The 19,853-nt window shown below is 34.5% G+C and overlaps 2 protein-coding genes and 1 long non-coding RNA gene across 6 annotated transcripts; 2 read left to right on the top strand and 1 right to left on the bottom strand.

Moving 5' to 3' along the window:
- The first annotated feature begins 3,322 nt into the window (after positions 1 to 3,322).
- LOC139787251 (uncharacterized) lies at positions 3,323 to 5,883 on the top strand. Its single transcript, XR_011722569.1, has 4 exons — positions 3,323 to 3,463; positions 3,576 to 5,240; positions 5,442 to 5,608; positions 5,728 to 5,883. It is a non-coding gene; the product is annotated as an uncharacterized lncRNA (long non-coding RNA).
- A 3,799-nt stretch (positions 5,884 to 9,682) lies between these two features.
- Positions 9,683 to 14,559, bottom strand: LOC139787250 (uncharacterized). Its single transcript, XM_071726322.1, has 10 exons — positions 13,022 to 14,559; positions 12,728 to 12,935; positions 12,441 to 12,565; positions 12,159 to 12,365; positions 11,869 to 12,073; positions 11,670 to 11,798; positions 11,516 to 11,599; positions 11,096 to 11,214; positions 10,641 to 10,854; positions 9,683 to 10,332 (listed from the first exon to the last, which is right to left on the bottom strand). The coding sequence occupies exons 2-10, from the start codon at positions 12,930 to 12,932 to the stop codon at positions 10,193 to 10,195; spliced, it is 1,428 nt and encodes a 475-aa protein (XP_071582423.1). The 5' UTR covers positions 12,933 to 12,935; positions 13,022 to 14,559; the 3' UTR covers positions 9,683 to 10,192.
- A 225-nt stretch (positions 14,560 to 14,784) lies between these two features.
- LOC139787249 (uncharacterized) lies at positions 14,785 to 19,668 on the top strand. 4 transcript variants are annotated; one of them, XM_071726321.1, is made up of 7 exons: positions 14,886 to 15,525; positions 15,612 to 15,817; positions 15,980 to 16,100; positions 16,176 to 16,314; positions 16,543 to 16,881; positions 17,191 to 17,371; positions 17,472 to 17,602. In XM_071726321.1, the coding sequence occupies exons 3-7, from the start codon at positions 16,060 to 16,062 to the stop codon at positions 17,474 to 17,476; spliced, it is 705 nt and encodes a 234-aa protein (XP_071582422.1). In that variant the 5' UTR covers positions 14,886 to 15,525; positions 15,612 to 15,817; positions 15,980 to 16,059; the 3' UTR covers positions 17,477 to 17,602. The 4 variants fall into 4 exon arrangements, with proteins under 4 accessions (XP_071582419.1, XP_071582422.1, XP_071582420.1 ...); XM_071726319.1 differs by lacking the exon at positions 17,472 to 17,602 and adding an exon at positions 18,017 to 19,668 and having other exon boundaries at positions 14,888 to 15,525; XM_071726320.1 differs by lacking the exon at positions 17,472 to 17,602 and adding an exon at positions 18,116 to 19,668 and having other exon boundaries at positions 14,891 to 15,525.
- Positions 19,669 to 19,853: the final 185 nt, after the last annotated feature.

Raw genomic sequence — 19,853 nt, 5'->3', positions numbered from 1 at the left:
AAACGTTGTGAAGTTTATGTATATATTTTTGCCAATTGTTGTCGATTTCAATACACTATTGCTGTTATACATTATTGGCGAAACAATTTCCTACTTCTTGATATTTGTATAATATTTATTCGACATTAATTTAATATTTATTTTACATTACTCATTTATTTGCAATAATAATTTGAAAAAACATTTATTTAATATTTATTCGACATTAATTTAATATTTATTTTACATTACTCATTTATTTGCAATAATAATTTGAAAAAACATTATTTAATATTTATTCGACATTAATTTAATAATAATTTTACATTACTCATTTAACAATTAAGGTTACATTTTCATCCGGCTATAATTGGCAAATAATCATCGTGACGATTCGACCATTGGTTTTGGTCCTGTATTCGTCAAGACGTTACTAATCTTTGATACTTATACATATAAGCATATCATTTTTAAAATAATTTAAATTAAATTAAATTATTAAATTTATTGCGAAAAATATTACCTCAGCCAGGGTTCGAACCTGGAACCTCCCCAGTAAGCAAAAAATCATTATTACAATGTTATTGCAACGATATTCTAGAACTTGTAATGTTGTTAAATATGTAGTTCTTAATGTTGTATAGAACATTATTATGAACATACTTTGACCACAATTCCGAAATTTCAGTAATGTTGAAATGGGAGTGCCATAACGTTGCAAATAACATTGCGCTAAGGTTTTTCTATCATTCCTGTAATGTTTTTGAGATAAAAATTTAAACGTACTATCAACTTTATTACAATATTATATTAAGATTACCATAATATTAATTCTAACATTTATTTAAAGTCCTTATTGATGTTTATTTCTATTACAGGCAACATGTTTTCAATAAATATGCAATAGTAATAAAATATCTCAATATTTATTGTCTAATTAATATTTAGATTGCTTTTATAGACCAGGCTTGGACAACTTTGAGCTTCAGAACCACGACACTTCTTTTCTATCCACGGAAAGTAGGGGAGTGTCGTGGCTCCGGAGCTCGAAGTTGCCCAGGCCTGTTATATACTAATCTGCATTGGGGAATAATTCACTAATTATCATAAAAAAAGTTTTATTTATATAAAAATAATATATACCATATATATTACAGTTTTCAGTTTATCACAATAATATCTTTAGTGAAGAACACTGATCCTAGCGGAAGGTTTTGGGATAAAACTTATCTTTCAAATAAAAAAATCAGATTTCTGTCTCAAATCCAGGAAAAAAATGCATTTTAAGGCAAGATCAGATGTGGTCTCACATCTCGTCGTTGATCCTTGAATAAAAACTAAACGTGATACTGAGAAAAAATGTCAAGCCAAATAATTTTATCAAAATCTTCCTTTTTTATTTGAAATGTGTCCCCTCGAATGAGGGTGTTAGTGCCTTCGACCTTATCCTTTTAGATCATATAGGACAAATCACTATTTCTAATGTATTGTATAAAAACTTTCTTTTTACTATCGCCTAGACCTATGTATTTTTCTTTCATTCTACAAACTTTCTAAAACGGATTATTAAACCACATACAGGTCTTTTAATCCTTAAACTTTTGGATTCCCGGGAAAAAATGATTAGATATAATCATATATATTATATATGTTTTTATATGGGGTCATATCTAATTATACATGGCCACATGTGCAATCAGTGGTCCCACATACAACCAGATATAGCACCATATCTACTTGTATATAAATGTATATAATTTTATGTGAAGCCAGATATAATGATATGTGAGTAGTGCACTCTACATATAATTAGATATAGTATTATATACAACTATATATGCAGTCATATATAGCCAGATATATTAATGTGACTAATCTGGCGCTATATACAACCAGATATAGCACCATATCTAATCGTATATAAATGTATGTGAAGCCAGATATGATGATATGTGAGTACTGCACCCGACATATAACTAGATATAGTATTATATACAACTATATATGCAGTCATATATAGCCGGATATATTAATGTGACTAATCTTGTCCTATGTACAACCAGATATAGCACCATATCTAATCGTATATAAATGTATGTGAAGCCAGATAAAATGATATATGAGTAGTGCACCCTACATGTAACTAGATATAGCATTATATACAACTATATATGCAGTCATATATAGCCAGATATATTAATGTGACTAATTTGGCGCTATATACAACCAGATATAGCACCATATCTAATCGTATATAAATGTATGTGAAGCCAGATATAATGATATATGAGTAGTGCACCCTACATATAACTACCCTAACAGCACGATATATTGCAGCAAGATTGCAGCAATATTGCCACATTGCACTTGCAGCGTAAAATTGCAGCAACATTGCAGCAAAATTGCCATAATGCACTTGCACTGCAATATTGCTGATACATTGCAACAATATTGGAATACAATATTGTGGCAATCTTGCAGTAATATTGCTGCAAAGTGGCACTGCAACATATTAAAAGACATATATATACATATACGTACGTATATTATATATATGTATTATATATGTATTATATATATACATATACGTACGTATATTATATATATGTACCAATTTAATAGAATGCATTTACGTACTGCTTCTATGTACATATAATAGATATAATGTCAATATTAAATATTTGTGCAGCTATATATATGTTCAGATATTGCGCTCGAATTCCTTCGCGCTTTGCAAACGCCCGATCGTTTCATTCAGATGGCGCGACGCGTGAGTCGCCACTCTCAAAGCGCCCTCACCTCTTTCCTCGCTCTCGTTCGGTGTCATGGCCGCACTTGCTGCGTTTCTTCGGACGAGACGAGTACGTTTTCCTTCTTTCGTAACTGATTGAGCTAAGCGGCACGTATTCTGGAGACCAACCGAGCGAGATTCGACTTCCCAGGGAGAGCTTACCGCCAGGAAAAGGAGAGCTGTGGCAGCTCGCGTCCGAGAGGGAGGAGTTTGGTCCAGCGAGCAGGGCCTTTCCGATATTCTCATTTGGGACGCCATATTGGAAGATCGACATTGATCGTAGTAATACAAGGGGCTCTGCAAGGTTAATTCTCGTCTTGAAATCTTGGAATTGCTCTCATTCTTGTGGCTCTGGTTTATATTCTAGCCCTAGAATTGATCTCGTAGACAAATCTCTCTTTTCTTTTCTTTTCTTACTTTGATTTTAATCAGTAATCCAGACTCCTTAATTCCGTCCTGTAAGATCTGGTTTTATTTCAGTTTGTTTCTATTCTATCTGCAGGACAGATTACTGATTTGTTTGTTTGATTGGATAATAGAATGACTCAGATAGAGTCAAAAATACAAATAGGAAAAGTTCCGAATAAAGACTTAGCTGAATTAGAGGATGAAATTTCCTTACCAATAAAAAGTATAGCTCAATTGGATGAAATCGAAGAGAAGCTGAAAAGTCGCGCATTTTTGGCAAAAATGGTAAGTTATATTTTACAGCTTTTTATTATAATTTACAATATAAAAAATTCAATGCCATTGAATTTTAATTACAAGTAATATTTTTAATTCATTAAATATGTGTCTGAATCAGCAACCTCACTTGCCTTCAAAGGCCAACGTCTCCAACTGGGATCTCATATATATTCGTGGAGACATACGAATACAAAAAAAGTAATTTTTTTTGTAGTCATATATCTAGGGTTGTGTGGGGTGATGTGCAACATGGGGTGATGTGCAACGTTTCCGATTCCTGGTCTGCATGTCGACATTTGACAAAACCGCATACTGCCATCTATTTGTGTCAATAGTACCTTGTTTTAGATAAATAACTCGCGAGATGGCACGCACCCTGTTTTGCTGTACGAAAAGCGAGTTAAATTTCTGGAGCTCAATGTAATTTTCGCTTCTCACATTTATAGTGATTTCGTGAATTGGTTTTAGTCATCTTATAGGTAAATATTTTTATATTGTTAGTTTTTCAAGTACTTTCGATAATCCAAAGCGATTTTGTGATTTTCTTACGTTGTATTGGTGTCACGCCAGTCCGCGCAAAATAGCGTGTTTGGGGTTATGTGCAACACTTTTTGTGGGGTGATGTGCAACACTCATTTTTCGCTAGTTTATCGCTATTTTACGAATAAAAAAATTTTAATTTAAATTTTTATTTTTTTTTATTTTTTTTTATTTATTTTTTTTTTTTTTTTAACAATTCAATTTACTGTAACACTTGCGACATTCCTTATCATTTGAAATGTGTCGACATGCAAGGTCGCAACTATTTTACTTGTGACAACTGCGATTTTTCAGATGATGAAAAATAAAGTTTTTTGAATTTTTCCTTTCATTATTCGATTAATTTGTATTTAAGAAGCCCAAATTTAACATTTAAGTCGATTGATGTCGATATTCATGCATTTTTTACCTTAATTTTACCTGTGTTGCACATCACCCCAAGAAAATTGGAAAATGCTAAAACAGACGTTTTTGAAAACTCGAAAAATTTTTAGGAAAAATTTAACATTTTGAAAATCTAATCGCGCAGAATTGTAGTATGTTCCTTCCTCTACATTATACAGCCATGATATATTCAAGAATTTGATTTTTGGATATGTTTTTCGAGCAACGCGTGAACGTGTTGCACATCACCCCACACAACCCTATATATCTATAATTTGTATATCTATATACAAATTATTGTACAAAATTGATTAATTATAATTATTTTTTTAAATGTATAATGCATGATTTAATATCTTGATTTTTTATTTTGGGGTATCTTTTGGTGCATCTTTTGGGTAAAAATATTTTGCATGATATACATCAAAAAATATTTGCACACCTGTAATACATATAATTACGAAATGTATCCATAAGTAACTTATTACATACAGTATATATAATTATGGACACAATTTGTAATTACGTATTATTTCCTCAAATAAAGTTATTGTAAGAAAACTTATAAGTGTGCAAATACTTTTTTGATTCAATGTACTCTTGATAATCATTTTTACTTCTGATAACTTTCTAATATTTTTATTCGTCTTTTACATGTGTCTTTAATTTAATACAATCTTATGTTTCAATATTTCACAGGTCATTTATGTAAAAAGATTCGGTGGAAGCGATGTAAATTTGATGACCACCGGCATCCTAAAAAAATTATTGGACGACTGTGTTGCAGAACAATTTAGTTGGGATGGCAAAAGGAACAAAAAAGAATTCAAAATTCTTTTAATAGCAAAAGTTTTGAAAAGTAGAATAGTCTTTATATTTTTTACTAAAGGAGAAGGTGGTAATATGGAACTATTCACTTTAAATCTAGAGCTCTTAGTTCCATATATTATCAGCAGGATTCCATATTTTACACCACTTTCTCCTCTATTATTATTAATATGATAATGTCACATTAATTTCGCGAGAAATATACAACTAATGTTATGTAAAATATTTTCAGGGGCAGTATCCAGTGCATGCCCGAATTATACCGAAATAGAAATTTAAAAAATTGTGTCTCAATGGTTGGCTCAAGCCAAGGTCAGACGTATTCGTCGAGAAAATAAAACTATAAATGAAACTGCAGAGAATAATGATAGTGAACATGAATAAATATTATTTTTAACGGTAAATTATAGAAAATATTGGTGTGTGTAATTCAAAAAACATTGATATACTAATAATTATTTTAAGTAAAATTATATTAATTCAATAACTAATATTTTACTTGTATATTTTTGTTACAGAAGCTGTTTGAAATGTTACAGAAGCTGATTGAAAATTACTTAAATAATTGCAATATGTTATATGTTAACATCATCTATCTATAATAAAATAAATTTAAAATAAATGTATAAATTGCAATAAATTACATAAGTTTTAATATATAACAAAAACTATATAGATGGATAAAAGATAAAAGCCATAGTGGTGTAAGTCAATATCTTGAAAAATTTGACTTACACCACTATGGCTTTTACCTCTTTATATAATACTAGCTGGTTACCCGGGCTTCGCCCCGGAGGACATATGTAATAAGGGCTTCGCCCCGGAGAACATATGTAATAAGACACGCAAATAGGTGATACCGTATATTTACATTTAACGCCAATAGATTTCCGCATCACCCTTGAGGTACTATTGTAAATGCGTTTTTTTTTTTAGTGGTTTCCCCAGTAGGCCTATTCCACTATATCTCACAGACACAGATTTTTTTACAGACATAGTGTTTCTTACTAATAAAATTTTTTACAGACATGATGTCTCTTGCAGACACAGAATCTCTTACGGACATGATATTTCTTACAGACACAGAATCTCATACAGACATAGTGTCTTACAGACGTTGTGTTTCTAACAGACATGATGTCTCTCACAGACATAGTGTCTCTCACAGACATTGTGTCTCTTACAAACATGATGTCTCTTATAGACATAGTGTTTCTTACAGACATGGTGTCTTTTACAGACATGTTTTTGTCTTTCTTATAAACATTATATTTTTTACCGTCTAAGACAAACGTAATGTCTTTTAAAAACGTGTAAAAACACAAATTTTGCTAAATTATGAACTTTGCTAAAAGAAGATTGTAGTGAAAAAAATCATTGTATGTATGTATATGTACGCATGCGCGCGCGCTTTTGTTTGGTTTGTGTATATGTATCTATTTATGCGCGCGCGCATGCGTTTTTCCATTTTTCCATTTTGCACGGATACACATCCTTTTTGACTTTGACACTAAACTTTTATACGAAACTTTTTTCTTTTAATTAAATTACTTTATTTCCCAAAAATATGTTTGCAACACTTTAATTCACACTCATCCTTCTTACAAATTTCTTTTTATTTTTGATTGTTCCATTTTAAGCTTACAAAACTTCTGGATAAATAATATTTTTAATTTTCCTATTTGCTGGTAGTAAAATATATTGATTTTCTGCATTTCCAGTCCTAGATAATCCAACATATAATTGTCCATGTGAAAAACATTCCCCACGCAAATCAATTCCAACATATTTAAACGTCTGTCCTTGTGATTTATTAATTGTAATTGCAAAAGACACTTTAATTGGAAACTGTTGTCGTTTAAATTGAAATGGCAAATCCGTTGGAATCATAGGGATTCGAGGTATATAGGCGAGTTCACCTGCTGCTGGACCAGTAAGGATGATAGCTTCGATTATATTGTTGCACATATTTTTGATCTGTAATCTAGTGCCATTACATAATTTCGGTGGATTCAAATTTCGCAACAACATTATTGATATTCCAACTTTCAGTTTCAGATAATGCATTGGAAAACCTGATGGATTAAGTGCGTTTAAAAATTCTTGAGGATAGTGTACTACATCGTCATTATTAATGACGGTATCAATGTATCTGTATTCTCGGCTTTCACAATTTATCTTCTCCAAAATTATGTTGTTTATCTCCTCTACTGATGCGTTTCTTGGCGATACAATTGCTCTTTCACATAGCCAATTATAAGATTTCTCTACTAAATTTTCAATATCAGGGTAAATTTCATCAATCAATTCGATTATAGTATTTACAACCTTTCCTATTTTCTCGTCAATATTTATGTAACCATTGTCATTAATTATTTTTCCCTCTCCTATATTTATTAATTGCTGTGAAAATTCGAAATCCCCTCCCCCAAGATGTGCTCTCATATTAGTTCTCAAATTCAATTTTTCTATAAAATTCCACATGTAAGATGATTTTAAACATGCCTTTATAATATCTGCTCTTGTTCCTCTTGAAATAACTGGTAATGTCTGCCGAAAGTCCCCTGCAAAAACAAATGTCACTCCACCCATTACTTTATTACATGATTTTAAATCTCTTAGAGTTCGATCGATTGCTTCGATGTGGGCTCTGTGACTCATCGTACACTCATCCCACACTATTAATACTGTTTCCTGTATTATTTTCCCAAGTGTTCCATTTTTACGTATTGAGCACACTGTTTCTTTTTCCTGAAATACGTTTATTGGTAATTTAAAAGTTGAATGTGCCGTTCTTCCGCCACTGAGCAGAGTTGCTGCAATACCTGACGATGCTACAGCCAAAACCCTTTCCCCTTTTGATCTCACATTAGCCATTATTAAATTTAATAAAAATGTTTTACCAGTTCCTCCAGGAGCATCCAAGAATAATACTTTTCCTAAATTATTGTTCACACTATCCATAATTCTGTCAAATGCCATTTTTTGATCAATTACTAATTTTTGAAGATTGTTACGTACATATTCCTCTAACTCATTCGTATCATATGAACATCCTAAAATCACATCGAATGAGTTTATGTCATTTTCTTGGTTACGTATTGGTGACATTAAACCGTAATCTACCAAATATTTCTCACTTAGTCTAACAACCTCATCCTCTATTTTAATTAGACCTTTATTACTAATGTCATCTGATAATGTTAAGGTTGTGTCATTATATCTACAACGCTCTTTGTATAAAATATCCTCACATAAATTTAATTTAAATGTTTCCCACAATATGACTGGTCGCGACGGCTGACAAAATACTAAAATAATTGCAAATAATTCTCTTAATCCTCTCGACGACTGCAATTCAACAGCATCAGCGAGTGTGTTTTTCCATTGGTCATCATTTTCCAAAAGTCCACGTTCTTGGCAAGCCGCCTTAAATGTAGGATTAACCACACCGTTTACCGTTCTTAACACCTCAAAAGAAGTTGGGCCTCGAACATGGTGCAATAACATTCGCAAATAAAAACACTCTGTTTGATTTGGATGAATTGTATAAATTCTTCCAAGAGCCGAATCCTTTTTTATACCAGGATGTCCTTCGACATCTTGCCCTCTTTTTCTTCTCATAAATGTATTATTGTTCCAAGTATAATACCCTGGAACTTCATGATATAATAACGTTTTTGCAAATTCATCCGTTTTGCATAGGTCGAAGAACGCGATTAACGTTGTTTTTCGTGGATTTTCAATAACTTCTTGAATATTGTTTTCTGTAAAATACACACGTTGTCCATTTTCTAAATGTACTGCCAAATGCATTACAGTCGGATATCGTTCATGAATTGAAAAATCGAAAAATCTCCAGCAAGCCTCTGAGGTACTTATGTAACGACCATTTAAATACTTCTTCACTTCATCCATTTTATTTTGAACAGTAAACGTGGCTTGGTCCGAACCTTTATTAATATATTTACATATATACTTAATAGCCTGTACCGAATGGCAATATTCAACATTTATATGAGCCTGTAAACATCTCGTCAACATAGGACAATATGGAACAATCCATCTATTATCTATTCTTACTATTTTCCCACGTATATTAAGATTTGCAATATATCCTCCATTCTCTAAACTCCTTCGTCTATAAGTTGGATAGCCATCATTCCCTCGACACCCTGCTAAAAAATATCGCGGGAGAATACGTATGACAACATATATGTGATCCTGCATGTAATCTCATATGAATGCTCTGATGAATTCGTGCACAGTTTCGTGTATGCGATCTCACATGACATTTCGTACCAAAATCTCATTTTAACTCCACATGATATCTTTTACGAGACCTCATATATATATGACCCTCATATGAGATCTCATATGTGATCTCATTAACTATTTTATATAAAAAAAATTTATTTTAATTACAATTAATAAAAACATTGCCAAGTGTAATTATATTAAATTAGAGAATACTTAAATTTTAAAAAAGTTAATATTTTATTCAAGGTAAAACAGAAATTACAATTTATATTTAAATTCTTATGTAATACATTTTACATATTTGCGCGCGTATGTATATATGTATATCTCTCTCTGTATATTCCCGTATACAATTACAATCTACAAGTTCATCACAGTGTTTTCGTCACAAAACGATAGTGACGCGCCTATATTTTTTTCTTAATTCTAGTTAATTTCTTAATCCTAATAAATCTCTAAATTATTAACTTTACAATAGAATTCAAATCATCGGAGTACCCTGATGTTTAATATAAAAAAAATAGTCATGGTCATGTCCAGATTCCAATAAAAAATAAAAAAATGTAAATCTTACAAAACACTCTACTTGAAATATCGCCTACTCAATTATTAACTTTTAATACTAGAATATATTTGGATATGAATAATTATATATCTTTGGTGATGAATTGTACTACTGACGCGCATTTAAATATATTAATAAGTTGGAATGAATACATAATATTAAATATTTTTAACTTTTTCATAGTTCAGTTTGCGTAGATCTCGAATTTTGTAACCGATGTGCTTGTTCATATTTTGTAGAATTTTCTTCTTTTTGGAAGCATTTCCATACATCTCATTGAGATAGTCTTTGAATATTCCTATATAAAAGAAAAACAGTGTTAATAACGTCAATAAGTAGTATATATTTTACAACATGATACATCCAGTAATTACTCTAAAAACTATTAAAAGAAAAAAAATAAATTAATTTAAAATAAATTAATTTATCTTTTTTTTTTAATATGATTTAATATTAAAAAATGAATTATTTAAAATAAATTAAAAATAAATAATATAAAAAATATTTTTTAATATTTATTTGACTAGAAATATGTATTTAATCTGGTCTTTAAATGGTCAATAATTAGTTTCTTGTTTCAATTATAAACAATTATAGCATACGTACGACGTAAAAGTTTATATTTCGTCGGCGTGAAACGTTTTCTAGGAGATCTATTTTCTATCGCAGTAGTTATCCTTGATTTTTTGAAGCACCGATTTACTAAATTTTCTTTCGTCCAGAAAATTTCCAATAATTCTCTCAGGAATTTCCAATGACCACGATGCCTCATGTATTCCCAGAATGCTAATTGAATTGTTCGTCCATAGCCGATATATATCTGAAAATTTAATACAATAATTCATAAAAAAAATTTTTTGTACTGAGTTTTTAAAGACCAGATTAAATACATATTTCTAGTCAAGTAAATATCAAAAAATATTTTCTATATTATTTATTTTTAAATTAATTTATTTTTTTCTTTTAATACTTTAAGGATAATTACTCAATGTACAATACTGTAAAATATATACTACTTATTGACGTTAATACTTATATGAAAAAAGTTGAAATAACTATACCTCATCGCCTTCGATGTCATATAATTCTCTTCCCTCATTATCTACTGATTCTCTTGTTTCGGGTTGAAGTCTATTGTTATACACATCCGCATATTCTTCATCAGAGTCACTTGGTTCATCTAAAGAAATAATATTACTAAATAGATAGTTTTCAGATAAAGCAATAAAATGAAAATGAACTAAGTGTTGTAAATTGTCAAGAATGAAAAAAAATTCAACGTTAAATAATAATAATGAGAAAATATGAGAAAAATGTTTTGCAACAATTATACTTTAAAACCAACAAACACTACTTACATTTACTTATATTTTGTTATATCATTTTAAATTTACGTGTTATTAAAGCGCGCATTTAATACTAATAAAAACATATAAATTAGTATTTAAAATTAAAAATTAATTTTAGAATATAAATTATACCTCTATTTTTTAGGCGATACAGTGTTTTTCTTCTTATGCTGGTTGTGCGCTTTGGAGTGTTACCATTAACATTCTCTGTCCTCTCTGTACAGAAATATTATTTTAGTTTTTTATTACAATTACGAATCAATATATTTGCTATTGACATAATTACTTGGTCTATTTGGTGATGCTCTTAATGATGACTGATTTTGGTTGCCGCGAGTTTCATTTCTGTCTTCAGGCGGTTGAAGATCTTCTGGTGTGCCTGCTAATTGAGATGACTGCCGAGTGCAACCACTCTCTGTACAAAAATATTATTTTAGTTTTTTATTACAATTACGAATCAATATATTTGCTATTGACATAATTACTTGGTCTATTTGGTGATGCTCTTAATGACCGATTTTGGTTGCCGCGAGTTTCATTTCTGTCTTCAGGCGGTTGAAGTTCTTCTGGTGTGCCTGTTAATTGAGATGATTGCCGAGTGCAAGCTACCTCATTTTTGTCAGGATCTTCCTGTTTGCTGCCAGGAGATGAATATATTTTTCTCGATTGCCGCAACTTTTCTTTTGTAATCTGTAAAAATTTTTACAAAATATGTATAATTATTATACAAAATACAAAGTATAATAATGATGGTAATGAAGCTTGATCAAATTACTGGTGACATGTCTACTTCTGAATCGGTGTCCGACGTACTATGCGTACTGTACGATGTATTGGGCTCGGATGAGGATAGATTGGAGAGATCCGTATCTTTGTTATTGTTATTTTTTGTACATAAGTATTTTCTGTTTTTGAGAAACTTCTTCAATTCATTTTGCCCATTTTTCATTTTTCCCAATTTTTGCAGAGTTTTCTTCGTGATCTGTAATATATTACGTATGAGAATGCAAAATATGTAATATTTTTAATACCTCAAATTTGTACTATAAACTTTTACCTTGGTTTTTCGTTTTGGTGTTCCATCCCTTTCTATTTGCTTCATTTGCAACTGTTGCAATGCATCACTGCGACGCTTTTTTGAAAATTTGAAGCGTCTTTCTTTATTTAATAAATCTTCTTTACCTTGAAAAAGTTTATGTTTACTACTAATTATTCCAAATATATTGTTATTAATTTCCTTAATTTGTTAAAATATATCAAAAATATCTTTTTTAAATGTTCAAATTTTACGTTGTATAATTACTTAACATATTCTATTAATAATAAATAAATGCGAATACTTACTTCCAACACATAAGACTTCACCTGGTGACAAGAAGGAATTATGTTCATCGTCATTATTGTGCCGCTTTATGTAATAGGGTTGGTTGGTACAGTTTTCATGATCAAAATCTTTAATGTCACTAATAGGCACAATTAATACCTTTCTCCTTTCATCGGAATAAAAACGTACCGCAGCATGGAGTGTTTCCATTGTATTTGAAGACATAATCTGTTAATGAAAAATGTTAGCTTTTTTAAAAAAATTTCTATAGCACACAATATGCAAAAACCCTATAGGTTAGGTTATATACTTACGGATTTAATGTATTTTCTGAATTTTCGTTCCGAACTATCGGCGCGCGATCGGCGCGAAGTTGTCGCCACGGGCGGTGCACTCGCGCCAAAATTCGAGGTCGCCGGGTGTCCCGGGAAACTCGGGACACACACACGCACAGGAGGGGGCGGAGGGGACGCGCGAATCACGACGCGGCCTATCTCTTCGCCGGCTTCCCTCGCGAGGACGATTCTCCGCTCCTCGTGGAATATCTGTCGCGCCGCGAGCCCGCGGACCGTCGTTCGAAATTGAGGATCGCGGGGGGCAGCGGGCGGGCGTCGGCGACGACAACGACGACGACGTTGGTGCGCGCCAACGGCGTGACGGGCGGCCCCGGGTACACTCCCGACACGGCCGACGATGACCCAAATGAGACACTACACACTCGCGGAGACGACGGCGATGACCGTGGAGACGTCGCGCGTTGCGTGCGCCGCCGTTCACCACCGTTCACTTACGCAATTAAGGCCAGAACACGCAAGAGTGTGAAGACTGATGCGCGTGACTGCGCGAGAGTACGCCCGCACTGAGCAACCGGCACTGAGCAACCGGCACTGACCAGCACCAGCCGGGATGCGCCGCCGGCAAGGCTGGGCAGCCGCAAGGGCATAGCCACGCACACGCACAGGAGGGGACGGAGGGGACGCGCGAATCACGACGCGGCCTATCTCTTCGCCGGCTTCCCTCGCGAGGACGATTCTCCGCTCCTTGTGGAATATCTGTCGCGCCGCGAGCCCGCGGACCGTCGTTCGAAATTGAGGATCGCGGGGGGCAGCGGGCGGGCGTCGGCGACGACAACGACGACGACGTTGGTGCGCGCCAACGGCGTGACGGGCGGCCCCGGGTACACTCCCGACACGGCCGACGATGACCCAAATGAGACACTACACACTCGCGGAGACGACGGCGATGACCGTGGAGACGTCGCGCGTTGCGTGCGCCGCCGTTCACCACCGTTCGCTTACGCAATTAAGGCCAGAACACGCAAGAGTGTGAGAACTGATGCGCGTGACTGCGCGAGAATACGCCCGCACTGAGCAACCGGCACTGACCAGCACCAGCCGGGATGCGCCGCCGGCAAGGCTGGGCAGCCGCAAGGGCATAGCCACGCACACGCACAGGAGGGGACGGAGGGGACGCGCGAATCACGACGCGGCCTATCTCTTCGCCGGCTTCCCTCGCGAGGACGATTCTCCGCTCCTTGTGGAATATCTGTCGCGCCGCGAGCCCGCGGACCGTCGTTCGAAATTGAGGATCGCGGGGGGCAGCGGGCGGGCGTCGGCGACGACAACGACGACGACGTTGGTGCGCGCCAACGGCGTGACGGGCGGCCCCGGGTACACTCCCGACACGGCCGACGATGACCCAAATGAGACACTACACACTCGCGGAGACGACGGCGATGACCGTGGAGACGTCGCGCGTTGCGTGCGCCGCCGTTCACCACCGTTCGCTTACGCAATTAAGGCCAGAACACGCAAGAGTGTGAGAACTGATGCGCGTGACTGCGCGAGAATACGCCCGCACTGAGCAACCGGCACTGACCAGCACCAGCCGGGATGCGCCGCCGGCAAGGCTGCGCAGCCGCAAGGGCTTAAGCTGGCCACACACACTTTTTCGTAACAGTTAACAGTAGGATTTCGACCAATTGCGTCGCTCGATTTGGGAACGTACGGCCGTACGTTCCCGAATCAAGCAACGCAATTGGTCGAAATCCTACTGTTACTGTTACGAAAAAGTGTGTGTCCGGGGCCATAGCCACGCACACTAATGCCACGTGGCACGTACGGCCGTACGTTCCCAAATCGAGCAACGCAATTGGTCGAAATCCTACTGTTAACTGTTACGAAAAAGTGTGTGTGGCCAGCTTAAGCCCTTGCGGCTGCGCAGCCTTGCCGGCGGCGCATCCCGGCTGGTGCTGGTCAGTGCCGGTTGCTCAGTGCGGGCGTATTCTCGCGCAGTCACGCGCATCAGTCCTCACACTCTTGCGTGTTCTGGCCTTAATTGCGTAAGCGAACGGTGGTGAACGGCGGCGCACGCAACGCGCGACGTCTCCACGGTCATCGCCGTCGTCTCCGCGAGTGTGTAGTGTCTCATTTGGGTCATCGTCGGCCGTGTCGGGAGTGTACCCGGGGCCGCCCGTCACGCCGTTGGCGCGCACCAACGTCGTCGTCGTTGTCGTCGCCGACGCCCGCCCGCTGCCCCCCGCGATCCTCAATTTCGAACGACGGTCCGCGGGCTCGCGGCGCGACAGATATTCCACGAGGAGCGGAGAATCGTCCTCGCGAGGGAAGCCGGCGAAGAGATAGGCCGCGTCGTGATTCGCGCGTCCCCTCCGCCCCCTCCTGTGCGTGTGTGTGTCCCGAGTTCCCCGGGACACCTGGCGACCTCGAATTTTGGCGCGAGTGCACCGCCCGCGGCGACAACTTCGCGCCGATCGCGCGCCGATAGTTCGGAACGAAAATTCAGAAAATACATTAAATCCGTAAGTATATAACCTAACCTATAGGGTTTTTGCATATTGTGTGCTATAGAAATTTAAAAAAAAATGCTAACATTTTTCATTAACAGATTGTGTCTTCAAATACAATTGAAACGCTCCATGCTGCGGTACGTTTCTATTCTGATGAAAGGAGAAAAGTATTAATTGTGCCTATTAGTGACATTGAACATTTTGATTGTGAAAACTGTACCAACCAACCATATAATACATAAACACAGTAATGACGATGAACATAATTCCCCCTTATCACCAGGTGAAGTCTTATGTGTTGGAAGTAAGTATTCGCATTTATTTACTATTGATAAAATATGTTAAGTAATTATACAACTTAAAATTTGAACATTTCAGAAAGATATTTTTGATATACTTTAACAAAGCAAAAAAATTACTAACAATGTATTTTGATTAATTAGTAGTAAACATTTACTTTTTTAAGGTAAAGAAGATTTATTAAATAAAGAAGGACGCTACAAATTTTTGAAAATTCGTCGCAGTGATGCATTGCAACAGTTGCAAATGAAGCAAATAGAAATGGAACACCAAAACGAAAAACCAAGGTAAAAGTGTATAGTGCAAATTGGATGTATTAAAAATATTACATATGTTGTATTCTCACACGTAATATTTTACAGATTACAAAGAAATCGCACAATGGCAAAAAGATTTCCACGAAGTTATAAATATTATTTGCGGTCGTGCAGAGTTGAAGATGTAAGTCCCAGAATCATGAGAAGATTGAATTTTAAACCTAAAGTACGGCCAAATAGACTTGTAAGTATCTTATATTTTAAAGAATTTTTATTTCAAATAATTTATGCATGCAGTTTATGCAATATTTGGACTATACATTGTAAGACAAGTCACTTTTAATCATTTTTTTTTAAATATAAACTTACAATAAATATTTGATAATGAAAATTAATATAGGTTAGATAAATAATAATAATGTGATTGGATCTGTAAGTGTGTTTATGTATACACTATTCTTATATTTTTTAGACTTGTAAAGATAGTATCGAGGACGTTCAATACGTTGCTGAAAATATGGATATGGGTAACATTAACAAATCACATGAAGATACTGTTACAATGCAAGAGGCTATTATGGAAAACATGAATGAAATAGCGGATACTTCAATCGACGTTAATGAAGCGCAAAATGTTTGCACGGAAAGAGGTGCTGGAACAATAGAAGCTGAAGCATTCAAAATTTGCGAAAAATTAATAACAGAGGATACAAATAATATACAGCAGGACGCAATTGATTTCGATGACGTGTTAAACGTAGAAAATATAAAGGGGAATGATATAAACGTCGCCAGCGATCCTGAGAACAAGGTAATATTGCAGTTCCAAATAGTCGCCGATAAATACTCATAAAGTGTTTACTATCCTTCAGTTTTGTATTTTATTAAACTGATAATTGTTAGATTTATTTATTTTATGTTCATTTTGGACATATTAATTTTGCTTAATGCTACTAATACTTTTTGATAATATATACCAAGATAATAATGTTTTAAAATATTTATATAAGGATTAAGTACCGATGGTACTTAATTTAATATATATTACATTCATTTGTGCATGTTATTTTACATTATAATTTGTGAAATAATTTATTAACTTTTCCATTAAATATTGCAGATGATTTATACAGGAGATCAAGTTTCAGAATGGGATTCGGATTTATTGGTTATATTTAATGATTTAACAGACGACAAAAATGACCATCAACATGATATATGTCGAACACGCACTTTACAAGAGTTTATGTCACATGAAGAATTTCTGAGTGATATTGAAATACCTGTAAACAAATCACGAGGTGAAATATTTTTAATGATTATCGAATACAGTTTAAAATATAAATTATCATTAAATGAAATTATAAGTATGCTGCAACAGATCAATCTTATCTTTTCAAGATTAATATTACCCGATGCACGATGGATAGTCGATAATATTTTAAATCCGAAAGATAAAATAGAATTTCATGGAATTTGTCCCAACTGCTGTAAATATATTGGCAAAATAAATGATGTAGATTCTTGCGTAATTTGTGATGTATGTTCCGAAACCATTAATTTAGAAAATCCATCGTCATCAAATATTTTTGTAATGATTGATCCTACGGAAAATATTAAAATTCTATTGGAAGAAAACGCTGAATATTATGACAACGTTATTAAATTAAGGACATTCAATGGAAAAATAAGAAACATTTTTGATGGAAATATGTACAAGTCATTTATAAAAAAATTACCTGAAAGTGATAAACATAATTACGTCACAACCATATTTAATACCGACGGGGCACCGAGATTTGAGAGTTCGAATTACTCGATTTGGCCCATATATTTACAGCTAAATGAAATACCTATTCAAACAAAATTGAATAGGATAATCACCTGTGGTATATGGTTCGGACGAAATAAACCCGAAATGACCGCTTTTTTACATCCATTTACAGAAATGATGACTAAATTAGCAAATCAAGGCATAACATGTAGAATAAACAATGAAGAACGTTTGATTAAAGTATACTCTCTAATTTGTTGTGTGGATTCAGTTGCAAGGGCTCCCATGCAAGGAGTTACATTATTCAATGGGAAGTACGGTTGCAACTGGTGCTTACACCCAGGCGAGTGGTACGAAGGAAGTAATAGGTATCCTATTCTTGAACATACTGTAGAAGAGAGAAATATGAAGAATATGATAAAATTTATGATGGAAATTGCTGATAAAGAATGTGCCGATGTATATGGATTAAAGTCTATTTCTCCTCTCATAAACTTACCTTATTTTGATGTTTGTAAAGGATTCGTGCCAGATTATATGCACTGCTGTCTTGCTGGTGTTGGAAAGCAGATAACAAATAAATTTTTAGAATTGTTGCCAACATCAAAAATAGAAGAACTAAATAAAATTTTACTAAATGTAAAGGTTCCTCACCAACTAGGCCGATTAAGTAGATCCTTTGCCGATATCAGTGACTGGAAAGCTAAAGAGTGGGAGAACTTTATTTTATATTACAGTTTGCCTTTATTCCGATACGCTTTACCGCAACGCTTTGTGAAGTACTGGAGTTTATTTGTTGAAAGCTTGTACACGCTTTTGAAATGTGACATAAGTCTTGATGAACTTAATAAAGCAGATGAAGACTTACACAAGTTCGTATTTTTAACACAAGAATTATTTTCAAAGAAAGCTATGACGTTCAATATACATCAGCTTATTCACATTTCTGAAAGCGTATTAAATTGGGGGCCACTTTGGTCTCATTCAACTTTTCCATTCGAATCCGCGAATAAGGATATACTACAAGCTATCCATTGTGCAAAAGGTGTAAATCTACAGATTGTTCGCTATGTCCATATGCAACAAACTTTACACACTTTGCGTCATCGCATATATCCACATGCATCTCCGTTAGTGATAAATTATTGTGAACAGCTAACAGTGAAAAGAATTAAGAAAAGTTGTAAAGTATCATCCATAACTTACCTGGGAGGTGGAAAATTTATAGATGAAAATATTGCACAAAATTTTGGAATGTCTGCAAAATGTACATTAGCTTATCAGAGAGCTATTATAGATGGTTGTCTTGTGTCATCGAAACAAAACAATAAGCGCTCTGACAACAGCTTTGCAATATTAACTGATAATACCTTTATTCGCATACTTGATTTTTTAGTTGACAATGAAAATAATAAAGAAATCACACTCTGTAATATTGTTAATACTTCAAATAGAATCTGTAACTTTCTAAGTATGGTACGTAATATTGGAAATGAAACCATAGCTATACAAACTAAACAAATTGTACAAGTTTGTGTTTTTATTGAAATACTTGAAGAATGTTATATAGCAACGCTGCCTAATATTTATCATTATTAAGTTCTTTTTATATTTTCTTTTTCTTGTAAAAATTAAACCATTTTTAATAGTTTGAGGTCAAATATAGCCATTTTATCGCTGGAAACTAGCAATTATCTACCTATTTATACTACACTGGCTAGTTTCTACTTTAAAAATGGTTTTGTTTCCCATTAGGTATTATATTGTATTATATTATAAGAATTGTATTATATATTATGATTTAAATATAAATTGTAATTTTTATGTTTTTCCTTTAATAAAAAATTAACTTTTTAAACAAATTTAAGTATTCTCTAATTTAATATAATTACACTTGGCAATGTTTTCATTAATTGAATAAAATAAAATTTTTTTTATATAAAATGATTAATGAGATCACATAAGAGATCTCATATGAGGGTCATATATATATGAGGTCTCATAAAAGA

The sequence above is a fragment of the Temnothorax nylanderi genome, unplaced genomic scaffold (genome assembly GCF_030848795.1).
Source record: "Temnothorax nylanderi isolate EJ_2023f unplaced genomic scaffold, tnyl_v1.0 TNYL_tig1362_pilon, whole genome shotgun sequence".
NCBI classification, from domain to species: domain Eukaryota; kingdom Metazoa; phylum Arthropoda; class Insecta; order Hymenoptera; family Formicidae; genus Temnothorax; species Temnothorax nylanderi.
The sequence above is the reverse complement of the archived record's forward strand: the minus strand, read 5'-3'. Positions and strand labels throughout refer to the sequence as shown.